This window comes from Lontra canadensis, unplaced genomic scaffold, assembly GCF_010015895.1.
Source record: "Lontra canadensis isolate GAN:19392208 unplaced genomic scaffold, GSC_riverotter_1.0 scaffold67, whole genome shotgun sequence".
Lineage (NCBI taxonomy): Eukaryota > Metazoa > Chordata > Mammalia > Carnivora > Mustelidae > Lontra > Lontra canadensis.
The window spans coordinates 9,395,266-9,414,543 of NW_022631061.1; the positions used below are offsets into that span (position 1 = coordinate 9,395,266).

The 19,278-nt window shown below is 35.2% G+C and overlaps 1 protein-coding gene across 1 annotated transcript in view; it reads right to left on the bottom strand.

Moving 5' to 3' along the window:
• The window catches only part of TRPC4 (transient receptor potential cation channel subfamily C member 4), a 195,341-nt gene that overhangs the window by 142,115 nt on the left and 33,948 nt on the right, over positions 1-19,278 (bottom strand). The window contains exon 2 of the mRNA XM_032880114.1: positions 919-1,323. Within this exon, the coding sequence (XP_032736005.1) occupies positions 919-1,296 (378 nt within the window). The 5' untranslated portion in view covers positions 1,297-1,323. The remainder of the gene's footprint in view (positions 1-918; positions 1,324-19,278) is intronic.

Sequence of the window (19,278 nt, forward strand, 5' to 3'; positions counted from 1 at the left end):
CAGTGGAATCACACACATTTGAAGATTTTATTCTAAAAGGCACATTTTCGCAGTATGTGCAATGTCTTTGCAATTAGTCAATAGGACCTGAAGCAGGGAAATGAAGGGTTCAGTGTGAGAAGGATCCAATAGACAATTCAGATACAGGGCAGTCACAAACAGAAGGGTCTAGGCAGAAAAGAACAGATTCCTTTTTCGTTCTTGTTTATGATTTCTCCACTTCCTTAGTGATTAAAAAAATAAAGTCAAACAACAACAACAAAAATAGGAAGACAGGAAAAAAACCCCACACATTGTAGAATTGTGTGCCATTTTAGCATATTTTCATTTAGTGATGACTCTAAGATACAGCAACATTTTGGCATGCAGTTAAACCTATAGTCAGGGGTTAGGTATTTTCCAATAATCCTTTTTTTTATTTGCCTCTATTTAAAAGAATCCACTGGAGTTTGCTAATGAACAATAACAAAATTAGATGATACAATTCATATCTACTTGCAGTGAGATGCAGAATTCCAGAACAGGCAAGCAGATGAAACAGGAAAATAGCAAACGGATTCAGCCTGCTGCAGCAGAGTGTTGGAAATGAGAAGGCAGGAGGAAAAATACCCACACATACAGAGTGAGCCTCAGACAACATTCTAGGCTGGGCATTACATAGGAATGTTTCCAATGAATGGGAAGCTGCCATGGGCTCCTTTGTTCTGCTTTAGTTCTCACTGAAGGGCTGGTTTGCCAGAGCATGACGGGCAGGTGCTGGTGACTGTCGGCAGGTGTGAAGCGTGTACTTACCACTAGTTCTCTATCATAATAGTTCTGATTTCCGTGCTTCTAATTCTTAAAATTTAGAGAGAATCTGAATATCCACAGAAACCTTCTGCAAGGAAAATCTATCAAAAACGGTGCTTTGGCACGTACCTGTTTTTCACCACTGGGCTTTTTGTGGTTCAGTAACAGCTCAACAGCTCCGACAACTTCCTTCCTGATAGCATGTAATAGGGCGTCTCCAACATAGACATTAAAGCTTAAAAGTAGTTCAATGAGCTCCAAGTTCTCATTTTCAATTGCAATGAGGAGAGCAGTTCTTCCAAGAGGATCGATGCAATTAATATTGATTTTAAAATAAATTTCAGCTTCCTCCAGGGATTTCTTGACACTTGCATAATCTCCCTTTTCCACAGCATTTAAGTAGGCTTTTTCTGACGGTGAGAGTTCTGATTCCGCTCGGACTATCCTTAGAGGGATCCGATCTCTGTAGGGAGCATTCACGTTCCTTTTGTAGTAGAACTGAGCCATGTTTCATGCCATGCTATTTCCTTGTCTCTGAAAGTGCAAAGAGAACCCAAAATACGCAAGGATTAGTGCTGGTACACTTTCTAATCATGGTGCATCACACTTAACAACTAACAATAATGCCAATAATAACAATGATACCATTTTATTAAATAATAAGAGTTCTTTTCTCCTTCAACAGTGGAAACAGACTTAATCATTATTCAGTTATATAGAAACACAATTGCAAATTCCTAAACTAAGAGGAATAAAAACTGGAAATGTTACTTAAAAGGTGACATCTGCCAGAGGATATACCTGCAATTTTTGGAAATTTTTTACAAAATGTGTCATAAATATATGCAGTTTTTAGCAGAGAACCTTGAAAATCAAAGGCTGTATTTTTGAGGTCCTAAAACTGGACCGAGGATATTCAAATGTATCATTCACTGTCAATTTTGCTCATCATGGAGATGCTGTCAAAACTATGAAATATCACTTTCTTAGAAAAATGCTTTTCATTTGTCATGTATTCTATTCTTAAAGTTAGTAAGTACCGACATCAAAGTTAATGTGAATTAATAATATTAATGTCAATAAAATATCATGTTGAACCCCGACGAGTGTAATTTTTTTCCCGTTTGTAAGTGAATTCACTGAGGGGGAAAGAACCGAGATATTAATGATCAAGATGAATCTAAGCAATTCAAGTTCCAAAGGAAGAATTTAGAAATGGATTAAATATGAAAATGCTCTTTTCTTAATTCTATTACCTTTAATACCATGAAGCAGTAAACCACAAGACAGGAATATATTCATTGCAAAATGTAAAGATACACTGCCGTAAAGATACAGTTGAAGATGAGAGAATTACTTTAAAAAATAAAAGATCATCTTAAGATAGATTGATAAGAACAAAGTCACTGGAAACGATATTGATTTAGTATGATCCTACTGATACAAATTTACAGAAAAATCTATTGTTTGGAATATAATTTTTTATTGCTGTTAGTTCCTGATTTCATACTTATGTGCTGAACTATTTTATTAGTCTATGTCATTTATATTCAACTCACTTGTTTATTTACATACATTTACTATTAAATTAAAATTAATGGAGGATTCTAGGTACTAGAACATGCATATTCATCTTAATTGATCTTTTTAGACCCAATCATTTTATGAGTAAATTAACCTGATTTCAATGATACTTTAAACGTAAATTAAACATTCATTGAATGAGCAAGTGTGATTACATTTAGGTAATGTTTTCAATTTGGGAAATTAGACATTGCTTGCATGCTACCTCAGTTTAATAGGCATTTCAGTTACCAAGTAGTTGTCTCACTTTTTGATGTTCAGATTATTAATCACAATTTCTCAAGTATCTAGGTTCAGGATATAATACACAAAGCTTTTATTTCTTAATTTGCTCCTTTCTGGTTCATTAGATTTAGTATTTTATTAAGGCCCCTTCAAGATGAAGCAAATGTAAGAATCTCATAGTCCAGAATATTTTTCTCAAATACTTCCTATTTAATTAGTCTTGGTGTTTTAACTGGATAATGACCAACTACATGGGCATGATATGCATTCATCTCTACAACTGCAGATGGGGGTGTTGTGAATTCTTTAAATGGCAATTTTTTTTAGAGAAAAATGAGAAGTGATCTTGGTGTTCAAATCTAACAATTTTAAGTGTGCAAGTTACTTGCTTGAAGCTTGAATTTAATTTCAGTATTTGGAGATGCTTTAACTCACTAGAATTGTAGGAGAGAATTTATAGACTTATATATTGAGATAACAAGGACAATTTAATATTCTTCTGGTATAACTAAAACTACAATAAGCCAATATCATTATGATGCTACATATGTCATTATAATTTTCTGATCTGGAATGACAGCATGTCCTTCCCAATCCATGTCAGCTTTCGTAAGAGTGTGCAGAATCAATGTCAATGGGCTCCACATTGTAATTTTACCAGGACTGCAATGTAAATGCTTCATAATGATAATAAGTGGCATTTATATTCTATTTCAACAGTATACATTCTTTATTTCCTCACTTTGTCCTTACCTAAGACTCTTGGAAAAATATATAAATATTGCTTTTTAGAGTTGAGTTCAAGGTTTGCCACCAATAATTGCTTTGCTTAAGACTAATGTTTGAAGGTAGCTTACCAAAAATACAGGTTTAAAATGAAGGTATGAACACACACACACACACACACACACACACATACACACACATACAGTAGGAGAACTTTGAATTGTGTGACTACATCAAGATTAGGAAACAGCCTAAAGGATGGAAAATTTTTATTTTGTTTTTTTTCATTTACTCATTTATTAGTGATGGCATCAAATAAAGAATTAGATAGTAAATAGCATCTTTTTGTGTTGTTTTAAAGATTTTATTTACTTATTTGAGAGAGAGAGAGAGAGCACGTATGTGAGCCAGGGGAAGCGCATAGAGAGAGCACGCAAGGGAGAAGCAGACTCCTCCCACTGAGCAGGGAGACTGACGTGGGGGTGGGGCTCCATCCCGGGACCCTAGAATCATGACCCGAGTAGAAGGCAGACACTTAACTGACTAAGCCACCCAGACACCCAACAGTAAATAGCATTTGATTTCTCTTGCGTAAAGCGCAGGATGGTGCGTGTCGGTGGTATGGTGGTGAGCATGACTTCCAAACTGCAGGATGTCAGCGACAATGAAAGGATCAGTGGACAACACAGAAGGTACTGGAGAAGTTGGGGGAGAGGAGGATAGATAATGAGAAATTAGATTTATTAAAATCTATTTCCTTTAATCCAGATAACTGTCATAAACGTAAACTCTGTAAGGATGGGTTAGAATGTGAGACTCGCCTTAAAGGAAGACATATTCTAACCAACACTGTATTTAAAATGTGAACTGGGCATGAGACATTACATTCAGGAACCTATTTCTCCATCCATAAAGTGAGGTAAACAACACTATCAAAAGAATGAGTGAGAAGAATCAGAGTTAGTGCTGAAAAAGCTTTTCTATTAAAGGTATTGTCTTCTTTCAAGTTCTCAGATTTGATTTTTTTTTAAAGATTTTGTTTATTTATTTGACAGAGAAAGGGACAGTGAGAGAGGGAACAGAAGCGGGTTGGGGGGGTGGGAGAGGGAGAAGCAGGCTTCTTGCTGAGCAGGGAGCCCAATGCCGGGCTCGATCCCAGGACCCTGGGATCATGACTTCCTGGGATCATGACCTGAGCTATAGGCAGACACTTAATGACTGAGCCACTCAGGAGCCCCAATTTCTCAGATTTTAAAAGAATATGAAACCCCATGTGAATTGGGAAGAATAGGTGGATTTGAAATATACTAAACATATTAAGAATTTAAATACATTAAATAAATGAAATTTAATTATTTACATGGAATATAAAACATGCACATAAAACAATTCTAACTAAAACTTTAAAAGAGCAAGGAAGATTATACAATTTTTAGACAAGTCTCTGTACTGGATTACTTGATATACAGGGATACTAATAGAAGGACAAAACTAAAGTTTAGCTTTTCGAAACTGTGATAGATGGATGTAACAGTGAGTGCAAAGTGCTGATAAGGCTGAAGCAGTTCCTGAGCCGCTGACACACTTGTCAGCGACTCTGGAACTGTAGCTGGATGGAAAGCCTGTGAAAAAACAGGAGGCTCAGGACAGCAAAAATCCTGACCTAAAGCGTGTAAATAAAAGCCTGTTCCTGGTCCTGCACTTTCAGAATGAGCTTTCTGGGGAGGAAAAGATCTTTCCCCCCATGAAATTACAGTCTTGATTTCAATGCCCCCTTTATAACATACCATCCAGAAGTGAAATGACTGTTTCATCAAGTTACATTTCAAAGACTCAGAAGAGAGATGGGAAGTGATGGGAAAAACCTCAAATTCTGTATGTGAAATTTTAAATAACCTAAATTTCAATTTCTGTAAATGTGTTGGGGATTAAAATACGCACAAAGCTGGAGAGAGCTGCACTTTGCCATCAAGAGAAATGTTAAGAAATTGTCACTAGATGTGAGAACCACAATTATCTAAGCAATATAAACAGAAAAACAAAGGTCCTACATCTTTTCATGGATCAGAAGGCATATTTCTTAGAGAATGAGACTTAGTTGTGCAGTGGAAAGAACAGTGGAGATATATATATTTATATACATACATATATATATATATATATATATAGTGTGTGTGTGTGTGTGTGTGTGTATTGCTTTATATTCCCTAGTTTATGGTCAAAAGATCCATGTTTACAGGTGTGATTTCATGGCTCAGTGAGAAACTGATTTCCATTTTTTTTTTTTTTTTTTTTTAGGATACTATCACACATATTTCAGTTGCTTTTTTTCTTTTTCTGGACTCTTATATGAAATGACATTTTCCAAGATAATTTATTCACACTCAATCCAATTCAGATTTCTTTTTGGCTACTGGTGCACTACATTAACTCTAATCTTTGACATAATACTACTCCATAAAAACACCAAAGGCTGTGATTTTTGCTATTCTGAATTCCAGACCTTTTCCTACTTTCCTCAGGCAGGATACTATATGCACATTTCAGTAGTTGTAAGTGTTGTACCGAAAGTGCCACATAATTCACTGGAATGTTTTGTGACTTAGCCTGGCTAAAACTTGTTTTCTCTTTTTTTGATATTGTAAAGGCAAAATGAACGACTAAATTCCTTTGAAGGGTTTTAAGGATATTTCTGTGAATTTCAAGAAGTCCATGTTATATTACTTACTGAAAGGAAAAACACCACTAACAAAATATTATGACATCCTAAGATTTTAAAGGAGGAATTCAGGATTCTGCTTATCTTTAACAAGTACCAAGCTTAGAACCAAACTCTAAATATACCTATTAAAAAGCAAAACAAAACACAAAAACACATACCCAGAAGAATGCATTTGCAGGGCAAACATTTTTATTTATCTTGATTATCTCATGTCTGAGAAAATACATACTGTTGTCAACGTTTGAATTTCCACCCTGGGAGTTCGAAGCTGCACATCAATCTATTTCTGTTTTCCCCTCAAATTTCAGAGGAAAGGATATTCTCTCTCTGGCTGCCTGAGCGTTTGGCCATTGCCATCTCTCTAAAACTTTACATCAGTCCTCTCCGTCTTTCAGACCTTAAACTTCTCTCTGCAAACTGAACTCTTCTCAAATTACAAATGTACTTAATTTTCACCTAGTTATTTTAAAATTCTAATTATCTTTGGCAATTCTTTCTCTCTCTTATCTCTGTTGTGTTTTTTTTAAAAATAAAGTTTAAGCTTATCTGTCATTTACTTGTTTACTCTAAGATGGTATTTATCACCATCATGGAGTAAATATTTTTCTTAAAGTCAGTCATGTCCCACTAGTTGCCATATACATTTTGGGGCTCTTCGGGCCACATAACACTTGGCTTATAGCAACCTACTGTGACTGAGACTTTCTAAATAAAACATCCCTGCCTTGAGTTCTATGACACTCTTCTCTAATGTGCTACCTTCTACCTCAACAAGACCTCTCTCTCCACAGTTCCTCCAGCTTCTTTTCCTTCGACCTAAAGCCTAAGTGTTATTACCAGGGTTCTGCTCATGGCTCTTTCCTTCATCTGTCACTCTCATCAGCTCTGCTCATCCATTACTCATTATTCGAAATGTTCCACAAAACCCACAGATGTCTTTAAAATATGCCACATTTTAAAAAATATGCTCTAAAATCCATGCTCAGGGGCCATACTTCTTTAAAGTTCTAGACCTGTGTTGTCCAATGCGTTCTCGTTATTCATATGTGGCTTTTTAAATATAAGTCAACTAACATTAAAAACAGGACCATTTCTTAAGTCTTACTCTTAAGACTTAAGACTGCTCCCTAGCATTTCCTATGTGTACTGCTGACCGACTTTATCTCCTCCTTGTCTTTTACGTAGACACACCAATATCCTTCTCAATCATTTCACTGACATTATTCTTACATCCTCTTTATTTAGCTTCCACAATGCCACATACCTAATCATGCCAAAATGTAAATCTGATCAAGTCACTCTCTTATAATTCTTAAGTGACTGATAATCACTCACTGGAAAACATACTTAATTTTTAACAGACTACTAGACTTCTCCATGATCTGGTTTCTAAATGCCTTTGTAGACATATTTCCCAAGATCGCTCATGGAAAACTGTATTTTACACTGACAAACTACTTGGCTACTATAGCTCTAAGCATTTTTTCATCTTGTTCTTTATAACAGGAATACGTTTCCTCCCCTTGAGCCTCTGTCAGCTCCTGCCAAGTTTTAAAACCTTTTGTGAAGTATCACAGCCTTGAGGCTTTTTCTTCCCTTCCTCCTAAGAAAGAGTTATATAGCCTTTTTATGGGTCTTCATATACTCTGTGGACCTCTTAGATTTAGAACTTTTCTTATTTACTGTATAAGATGCAACTTACAGTTTCACATCCACAGTGCTAAGCAAACGATATGTGCCAAAAATTTGCTGATGAATCAAATGAATTAATGACCACACTTTTAAAGTTATTTCACTGCCATTTTAGGTAAAGGAATAAAATGAACGGGATCAAACTGCTTTAATCATTTCTCTAAAATTGGTTTAGCTCTTGGTGGCCCTTAAATGAAATAGTGAATAACTGGTCTGCCAGTTAACAGTCATTAAGCTACCAAGAGCTTGTGTGAAGTGCTTTAATTTTTACCTATTGTTGTTCTCTGAATATCTTTACCCCCACACTTTTGTCAGCATATGAAGAATTAAAACTGTAATGTATACTTCAACACATACATAGCTCACAGCTCTGTAATATGTCTCTTACCACTATTATCTAACATCATCAGAAGGGCATTTGAATAAAGAATCAGATTAACATCAGACCTCTTTTATTTTAACATTTGTTTATTTTAGAGATACAGAGAGAGAACACAAGGAGAGAGCACACATTGGTGAGGGAAAAAGGGAGAGAAACTTTAAGCAGACTCTTCGTTGAGTGAGGAGTCTGATGTGGGGCTTGATCCCACTACCCATGAGATCAGGACATACTGAAACCAAAGGTTGGCCACTTAACCGACTGAACCACCCAGGTGCCCCTAACATCAGACCTCTTAACTGCAAATTTGGAGGCTAGAAGATAATGAGGTATTTTTGGAAAATATGGAAGCAACCTTCTCCCCCAATAAAACAGAATTTTGAAGCTAGAATTTTATATCTTACTAAAATATTTTAGATGTAGGAAGAAATAAAATCAGACTCATATATATAGCCCCAGAAGATTTTTCACACAAAGACCATATTTGATCATAAGATCAATAAATATGGAAATATGGAAAATTGAAAGATATAAAAAGAATATTTTTTATTGTTTAAAGAGTAGAGGATTTTTATCTCTTTTACTCATTTGATATATGTGCAGTGCAGAAAAAGGTCTGGTGTAGAACAAGTACACAATAAATATTTGTTGAATGAATTAAATACTGATTGAATATCTATGCATCAACATGTGTGTACCAAACATTGGCAGTACTGTGGTGAATGAAAGCCAAGATCTTTGTGCTCATAGAGCTTATGAGCCATTGAAGAGGACCCACAAAAATTAAAAACAAAAAACAAAAAACAAAGGGGCAAACAGAATAATTAAAATTTTGTTAAGGTTATAATGGAAACAAATGGTGAGATATTATGGAGAAGCATGGCAGGAGAAGAGATGAAGAGCTGCATAAGGTAGGGTGTTTGAGGGTGGCCTTTCTGTGACATGAGAGATAAAATGCTAGCTATGTAAAATATAAGAAGTGCAGAGAAAACTGTTAAAGGGATCTGAAAGTGAGAAGATGGTAAGGCAGGCAGAACATTCTAGAATGTGGAAGGGGCCAGCCTGCCTGGAGTACAGAGAATAAAAGGAAGAATAGAGGAGGTGACTCTATAGCCTAGAATGTGGGGCATGGATTCTGGGATGTATTCTAAGAACAATAAGAAGTTACTGAAGGGCTTTGAGCTGGGGAGTGACTTGATCCAATTTCTGTTTTTAAAGGTCCCTGGGAGGATGGGGGCATCTGGGTGGCTCAGTCCCTTAAGCCTCTGCATTCAGCTCAGGTCATGACCTCAGGGTTCTGGGATGAAACCCCTGCTCAGTGGGGAGTCTGCTTCTTTCCCTCCATCTGCTCCTCCTAACTAGCTCTTGCTCTCTCTCTCTCAAATAAATAAAATCTTTTAAAAAATAAATAAAGTTCACCTGGGCTGTTAATTGATTTGGGATTGTGCAAGAGTGAAACTAAGAGATCATCATCCACTAAATCAAGTGAATACCATTAAGAGTCTCTATCGGGAAAGAGGAAACATTAACCCCTGTGATTAAGAATGCAAAACTCTCGGACTTTGATGATAGTATGATGTGATGGGGATTTAAATGTCTGCTCATATTTTACTGAGTTTATTAATACGTGTATATTATTACATTATTGAATATGTTTCAAGTAATCTTGCCCTGCCTTTCCCAAATCTTTTTTTTTCCATAATTTCCAGAATTTGGAGTTGTTGAGGAATATGTCGTTTTGTTACAAGGATGTGTGCATACATATTGCTGTTACTATCCTAGAAATATCTGTACTTCGTTCATTGTGTCAAAGGTGTTGTTACTTTGCTTGTTGACAATGAAAACATAACATGGTAAAAAAGCAACATTAAGAAGAAATGGGGGGATGGGTCACTTGGGTGGCCCAGTGGGTTAAGCCTCTGCCTTCGGCTCAGGTCATGATCTCAGGGTCCTGGGATCGAGCCCCACATCAGGCTCTCTGCTCGGCAGGGAGCCTGCTTCCTCCTCTCTCTCTCTGCCTGCCTCTCTGCCTACTTGTGATCTCTCTCTGTCAAATGAATAAATAAAAATTAAAAAAAAAAAAAGAAGAAATGGGGGGAAACAATGCATGTCCTAACCTTTGCAAAGTTAGACCAAAAAAAAAAAAAAAAAAGACAAACCAACCTAGTTTTAAAAGAAACTTATTCACTTATTTGTGGAACATAAGGAATAGCATGGAGGACATTAGGAGAAGGAAGGGAAAAATGAAGAGGGAGAAATGGGAGTGGGAGACAAACCATGAGAGACTATGGACTCCGGGAAACAAACTGAGGGTTTTAGAGGTGAGGGAGGGTGGAGGGATGGGTGAGATTCGTGATGGGTATTATGGAGGGCATGTATTACATGGAGCAACTGGGTGTTATATGCAAACAATGAATCATGGAACACTACATCAGAAACTAATGATGTACTGTATGGTGACTAACAACATAATAAAAAATTTAATTAAAATTAAATTAAAATTTAAAAAAATAAAGAAACTTATTCAACTGCAAAATGTAATCAGAGTACCCCACCACACTCAGATCCTGAAAACTATAGCCAACCTGTAGTCTCTGAAATTGTGTGTGTGTACGTGTGTGTCTATGTACTGTCACGATGGTAACAGTAAGTCTCTAGCCCAAAACAAAAAGAAATAAACCTTTTCATGAAAGCAAAAATAATATAAAAATGCTCAAATTTGGATGCACATACAGAATTTTTGCTAAATATATGACCACTTTGTTTTTCTCAAAAAATATCAGTTACATCATTGCAATAAGTAAGAAAGGATACCTTGTGGCTTAACTATTACTCCTATTGGTGGTAGTGGTAGAGGCAGAGGTGGTGGTGGGATGTGTGTGTGTGTGTGTGTGTGAGAAAGATAAATGAAACCATACTGCATAGTAGTGTTTCAACAGGGAAGCATGACAAATCAGCACAGGGAATGGAAAAATAGTAAATAATATTGGCACAACTGGTTAAAAATTTTGGAAATAATTATTTTGGAACACCATGAATATGGATTCTAAATGAATTTAAAAGTAAAATATTGAAAAAAATGGAATTTCAATAGGGAAGACTTTACTAAGTGAAAAATAATGGAGGAATGACTATGAGAAAGACTTATGGACACATAGAGTTCAAAATACTTTAATATTCACACATAATACACAAAGTTAAAGGCAAAATAAGGGAAATTATTCAAAATACATATGATTTGAAAGAGTTTTTTAAATAGAAAAGAAAACCACTGAGATTCAAAGAGTAAAAAGAACAGCTCTCTCAGAGAAAAAAGAAATATAAATGGAAAATACCATCTGAAAATTCACTCTAGGGGCACCTGGGTGGCTCAGTTGGTTAGATGTCTACCTTCAGCTCAGGTTGTGATCTCAAGGTCCTAGGATTGAGCCCCTTGTCAGGCTCGCTGCTTAGTGGGGTGTCTGCTTCTCTTCCTCTGCTCCTCCCCCAACTTGTGCTCTCTCTCTCTTTCCCAAATAAATAAAAAATAAAATCTTTAAAAAATGCATTCTACATTTCTGAACTCTACAATTGAGAAGTTTACCAGCATGATAAAACATATTACATGCCAAATGTGGTCAGATTAAATATAAAAGAAGAGCCATTATCAGGAAGAAATCAGTGAAAATACTTCTCTCATAAATTGCTGGTGATAGTTTAAACTGGAAAGAAACTGGAAATCTGTGTATCAGTCTTTGGAAAGGCTCAAGCTCTTCACCCTAGGAATATCTCTTCCAGAAATCTACTTTGGAGTTTTAATTTATTAGACAGGCAATGATACATGCACAAAAGATAAAATAGCTTATCTGTTGTTGGAAAAAAAAACTGGAGAGATTCAAAAGCCAATAATTATCAACTAGTTTAATTAAGAGCTGAATATTTATTTAATAAAAAATGTGTAACTATTAAAATAATATGTATTAAAGGTTAATGTCACCTTTAATGTATTAAAGGTTAATGTCATAAAATCATTATGGTAAGTGCTAATCATGGATAAAATTTTAAACACAATAAAGATTAGCATCCTCACCTATAAAACCTATAAAAAGGAGGTAACTATGCTCACAATTAAGAAAGGTTACCCATGGGTAATTGGTGATTTTTTTTGTTTTGGCCTACATTCTCTAGGTTTTTGATAAAGAGAAAACAATGATTTTAATAAAAAAGTCTTTAGTCACAAAGTAAAAGTTTATTTTATTTTATAAAAAGTAACACTCTGCTGTCCTTAGTAATTAGCAGGACTCTCATGTTTAAAAGGTATTTGACATGTTTTTCACAATTCCAAAAGCCAGAACTAAGACTAAGACGTAGAAATTATGAAGAAAAAGCTTTCTTCTCAACAAAAGGGTGGTCACATAAGAGTAAGATTTGTTCAAACACTGAATGTGTCCCTCAAAGGCTAGTAAACTCCCCGTTACTGACAGTATTCAAACACTGAGGAGACAACTTATGGGAATGTTGTAGAGAAGATTCAAGAACTAGATAGATGGATATATTGGATATTGTTTAATGACAATGATGGTTAGACTCTATGATTCTATCAGTCTCTGTTTTGGTCACTATCTCTGCCAATAAACCATGTGACCCTGAGCACATTTCTAACTTTGTCACTCTTTTTATTCTTCCATTAAAGTTATACAAAATGATCTTCATGTTTCCTTGAAGCTCTATAATTTTTTATTTAATTTTTATAAATAGTATTTGCATTTTGCTTTGATACATGATTTTCCTGTTGTTGTTTATAGATAGGTTGTCTCATTACATACCACTGAGATTTCCAAAATATATTACTTGTTCAGATAAACACAACTACAAGAAATAGTTTCAAATCCATTTATTTTATGGTAACCACAAAGAACAATTTGGTTTTTAAGTATCCTACAGGTTTTAGAATTTTCCATTGTAGTTTGCACTCTAAATACTAATCATATTATGAAGTTAACTTGGTTATTTTTATTTCTACAAAGTATTATTTTTTATTAAGCAAAAATCCTTTTTTTGTTGTTTGGGTAATGAAAAGACATAAGTTTATCATTATGCTGGAGCTATAATTTTCTTATTAGGCATACAATTTTACAAATCCCTACATGTATTTTTATTTGTTATACCTGTAAATAAGACAGTCTATATTTTTTTTTCCCTAAATGGGGTGGTTATTATATGGCATTAATTTCTCATATAATCTCTATCTGAAGCATTTAGGGGAAACATAAAAGCATTTGATTTACTTATTGATTTACAAACTGCCATAGACTAATCATTTTGACATTACCATGAGAGGTCTTAACATTTTGGTGGATAAAACTAGACTCCCCTCTAATCTCTGATAAATATAATTTTTGTGTATTTTTACAGGCTGAATCCATGAATGCTTTCAAATCTGTTGTTCTCTGTATTCCTAAAACAACCTGTCCTGATGTAAAAAGAAAAAGACAGACTGTTTTTCTCCCTATTTCCAGTTACTAAAGATACCATGGTGAGGCTATTATCAAAGTTCCAAGTTGTAAATCCTGAAGCTAATTTATTTTTATTAGTCCACTGCAGTTTCAGCAAGGGGTCACTTTTGGTGAAGAAACGTCCTCCCCTCTGAAGGCATATTCTTTAAAGGAAAAGTACATGAAGTGTGGGAGTAACAGAGGACAATCTGATCAAATGTCTCAATCCTAAAGACAAATTAGTTCACTAGGGTGCATCAGATTCACATCTGCTTCATGACAGCTGGAAATCTTTATTCCTCCATATGTTGTTTGGAGGATTCAAAAAAAGATTTATTACAACTTATTCTGTATCAGATCAAGACTATTTTGTAGGCTGAGGATATAAAGTCAAATAAAACACGGTCCCAATGGGTGAATTTTTTATGTATGTAAATTATATCTCAGTAGAGCTGCTAAAACAGCAAGAAATTCCTGACCTCAGGGAGAATGCTATCATGTGGAAAAAGAGTTTTGTCTATAACCAATAGTAAATACCATGTGATAAATTCTCCAGGATAGATTATAGATTTATATAATATTTCCTTGGGATTCAGAAGAGAAAGCCATTATTGTAGGCACACCATGGGAGGGCATCAAGATGGTTGCTAGAAGAGGTGGGCTTTTACCTAAATATTTGAGTGCTATTTCCCCAGTGACTATACAGAAACGAGGAATTCTAGGAAGAGGAAACAAAGTTTTTAAAGGCATGGAGAGGAGGAAAAAACTCACTATCCTATTCTAGTTTCCACTCTTGGACTAACTGGTCACATTTTTACATAATGACTTTCCTGTTATATCTTTTAGAATTTTTGTTATCTCAATTTTGTTCTAAATCAGTCAGTGACCCTTATTATTATCTATCAAACACTATTCTTTTAAGTGATTGTATAAATTTGGGAATATGAAAGAACTATGCAAAGTCACAGGAAAAGTCAAGTTTCTGTGGCTCAGAAAAGTTTAAAAATTTCTGCAAGGTCACACAGCGATTAAATATTACATCCAGAAGCTGCAGCAAAAGGACAAGTAATGAAAATACTAACAGTTTCATTGGCAAATCAGATGTGGTAAACACCCTCGGGCTAGATTCTATCCCACATTGCCAGTCAATTTTTGATCTAGGCAGGTAGGAACCATAGTTCTATTAGGGCTGCTTCTGAATGAAGCTGGTCCTTTCATGTCCCTAGGAATTTTGTTCTTGCCTTACGAGATCTCCAGAGATTAAGATTCTATCTGAAACCTCAGTTCCTTGAAACAACAAAACAACATAGCAACAAAACAACAGCACTTACTGAACTCAGTACATACCAAGCACTATCTCAAGTTTTACATGTATGAAGTCGATTAATTCTTAGAAAAACCCCTTGGGGTAAACACTATTATTAGTGCCCTTTGGGATGGATATTGAGATGAAAGAACCTGAAAAAAATTACAAGGGCTTGATAAATGTGTTCCTTATCCTATGTTCATTTTTTCTTATCCTACATTACACATTTGCCCTTACTCTGCTTTTAATGGCCATTTAGCGTCTCAGCAACTGGTTTTTATCAAGCTCCCTAATTCTCGTGATTGTATTACCTGTGTAATGAGTGGATCTCCCAATTCTGAACCCTCATTCCCTCATTACTAGCTCTCAAAGAGTTCTTTGGAGTCCTTACCAACACTGCTGGACCTTCCCTAAACATGAGTCTGTCCCTCAGGTCTTGGGCTTCTTTGCAAATTGAGTCTTGACTGTGGTACCGACTGGTACTTGAGGTAGTGGAATCCTATTCGTCACACCTTCATTGGAGCTTCACCTGCTAAGGAATATTTCCAGGTTCACAGATGCCTGCTCAGTTGTATCTAAGAAGACCCATGGCAAGTTCTAGGCACCTAACCTCTCCCTTCCCATTCTCTGTGTCCACATTATCAGGTAATCTGGTTCAATTCACTATAGTGCAATCAAGAAAAGATAGCATAATCTAGTCATTTGCTCATTGTTAGGAGGTGCAGGAGGGTCAATAATGCATCCTTTTTACTCACAAGGTACTTTAATATAGAAAAAAGAAAGCCATGCCCTTTACACGGAGTTTTATTCAGGGTAATTTCCTGACAGGGGCCATGGGTGGGAGGAAGATCCAGGGCCCTACATAGCCATTCTCTGCCTCTATTCTCTGCCCAGTCCAGATGTTAATCCCAAGCATGTATGGAGTGAGGGGCATGATCAGGAGATCATAAAGTTGTGATCTCAAATGGGGCCCTCTGTACACCAGTGTGGAGAAAAAGATGGAAGGCCAAAGATGGAGTCAGTGCTGTTAGCACTCCTACACTCACGTAAGATGTAGCAATGGTAAATAATTAAACGTGGGTTTCACTTTCAATGTTAAATTGAGCGCAGAAGGTTAAAGCTCAGTAAGACTGTGTGGCATGGCAATTCTTACTTCCTTTACTATTTCTGGATAGTAATTCAGATTGAGTATTTAACATTCTACAGGCACTCTATACTTAACAGAAAAGTAGAGGATATAAATATTGTAAAATTAGTCTCTTCCTTTTGTCCTGAACTTTTAAATCTTTTACTTAATCTTTTCATGTCCTTAGAATTAACTAAGTTTATTTCTACACTGAACTCAAACATCAGTTATGCAAATCAAAGGCAAATTAGTTTTTTTTTAAACTAGAATGCTTAGAATACTCTTCATAAAGGTTCATTATGCACAAGGAATTTAGCATCTTCTAAATACCTCCAACAAGTATAGTAATTACCATAGCAACTTAGATTAAATTTATTTGGCAAAGCAGTTTTTCCAGGTTATTTGGTTATTGTCCAAAATTATGATTGATTTGCTGTTCAGAGAATTTTGTTACTCTGTACAGTTATTAGTCCTATGACATTGTGATCATTTTTAATGATATAAAGCTATATTATGATTTTTAAATATCCTAGAAGTTCATCTTTTTAGTATATCGGAACTGAAATATTTAAGATTAACTTAAAGCCACTTTTATCAGCAGGCATGTTAACATTTTCTTTTAAATTCAATTAGCCGTATGCTTTGGATGCTTAACAGATATGATTAGGGTTATTTACATAAGCGGCACAGCTTATTTTCCATCAAGTCTTCATTTAAACTTTAATTAAATAAAACAAGTTCTCTTTAAGGCAGGTCTCCTGTTATTCTAAGAGTTCACCTAAACTAATTGAAAGTATTGATTTAAGAAATGTGAATGCACTATTGACTATTTCATCAAATCCTCCATTTAACTTTGGCTCCTTTACAAACAGCCCTTAGATCTCTGCTAAAGTTTTCTGCTTCTTGGGGACCTGGCTGCATTAAGGAAAAGTGAAGATTTAAACTACCAAGATCTACTCTGATTTGAATAGATAAGATCCCATGTCCCTCCAGGTAAAACAGTTATTAGTTTTGTAAGCAGCTGCTGATTAATTGAAATTATCATGAAAGTGAAGCTGGGGGTTGGTATTTTAGTTGTGAACTTTCCATTTTCCATTCAAAATTAAGAATTCAAAAGTGCCAAGGTATTAAAAACCTTGTAGGCTCTCTGTATGCACTGATGGAACATTTAGATGAAAAGTGAAAAAATATTTCCATCAATCAGATATTTTCTCTACATAGTATCAAAAATTGGAATAGCTATAAATACTGCTTTTCTTACTTTGAGCCAGATGTTTGATACATTATAATTACAGCTCTCTGCCACTGAAAACATCTTTCTCTTAAACTCAGATTAGCCACTCCATCTCCCAGAAGCTTAGTCTCTCTGTCAGTGAAGGAAGAGGATGTTGTCCACATGCAGGGTTGTTAGTATGGAAATGTCATATGGTATACAACAAATGGCTGATACACAGGTGTTCATTTGATGGTGATTATAATTTAGTTTTACTGAATTTCTACCTGGCAAAATCATGAGGTGTAAACTCATGAAAAAAATTTGTCAATATTTTATTTGTTTAAATAGAACTTAGATTTCCTTAAATTAAGACATAGGTAAATTGGCACATATATTCCACGATATACATAATAAAAATGTAATGACCGGTGTATAGTTTTATTTTTTTAATGCAAGAAATACTTGTTAATTTTATAAAATTAGTTTTCAAGCAATTAGAAAGATGTTGATCAGCTAGGTGTAGAGTTTATGAGAAAACCAATTTCTTTTCTTTTCTTTTTTTTTAAGATTCTATTTATTTATTTGACAGAGAGAGATCGCAAGTAGGCATAGAGGCAGGCAGACAGAGAGGGGGGAAGCAGGCTCCCTGCCGAGTGCAGAGCCCAATGCGGACCTCGTTCCCAGGACCCTGAGATCATAACCTGAGCCGAAGGCAGAGGCTTAACCCACTGAGCCACCCAGGCACCCGAGAAAACCAATTTTTAATAATCTATTATCATCCCATGCATTTAGTATTTATCTGTCAGCTTCAGTTTTATAAGATTGGGAAAGCATAACAGCGTGTTTTAAAATTAATGGGGATATGAATGAATTACTTTTACTTGAGGTATTCTCCAAGATGCAACATATATAGATAAGTAGATAGAAAGGTTTAAGAGCTATTAAGATAAAATATATACATTTGTAAAGAAATGCATTTTTACCAATTACTTAATATATTAATAAAAACATAACAGGACACTAATAAGGATAATTGTCATAATATGAACCAGTAAAAGAGAAAATTATGATACAACACTTGATTGATACTTTAAACTTTGTGACATGAATTAATATGAATTTCATAAATCTATTACTTCGAGTAGAGTCCCACAGGAGTATTTTCATTCTATTTAATGGCTTGATTTTTTAAAAAAGATTTGTTTATTTATTTGAGAGAGAGAGAGAGCACAAGTGGAGGGACGGGCAGAGGAAGAGAATCTCAAGCAGACTCCCCACTGAGCACAGAGCCTGACACAGGGCTGGATCCCAGCACCAATGAGATCATGACCTGAGCTGAAACCAAGAGCTGAAACTGAGCCAGCCAGGTGCCCACAACTTAATTTAATTAAGCTGAAAATCAATCAAATCTTTTAAAGAAAATAAAAATTTTCAAAATTTCAACTTTATGAACAGTAATCAATACTAATAAGTCATATATACAATAGCAAGCAACTGATTTCACCACACTTCAACTGGTCAACCATTTTGCCATCTTTCTTTTGATAGAAAATATTTGGAAGAACTTCTGTCTAAGCCTGAAGTCAGTCCCAATTTTATTCATGCCATAAAGAGGCAATATGTTCTCAATGTAAACATACTTATTGTTCTATGGAATGTAACATAACATTCTTTCTAAAGCTGTTTTTCCAAGATAGGGAAGTACCTCCATCATGGCAAATATTTTAAAAAGTGGGTTTTTCTCTTCTTTAGCAGAAGATACTATGTAAGCTACCCTAAAAAGTATAAAATTTCTCACAGAATAGGCAAAATGAATGAAAATATCACAGCAAAGAGGTGTTCCACTACATCAACCTCCATTCCACTCTACTAGAACTACAAGTGGGAACCATAACTGTGCAGTAATAATGATCATTTTACATTGGGTTTGAAAGACATTCACTTATACACATAAAATGAAATTATGACTTATTTACAGCTTTTGGTAAGTGAAGGGAAAAAAAGACATGAATCTTTTTTTCTAATATCCTATTATTAAA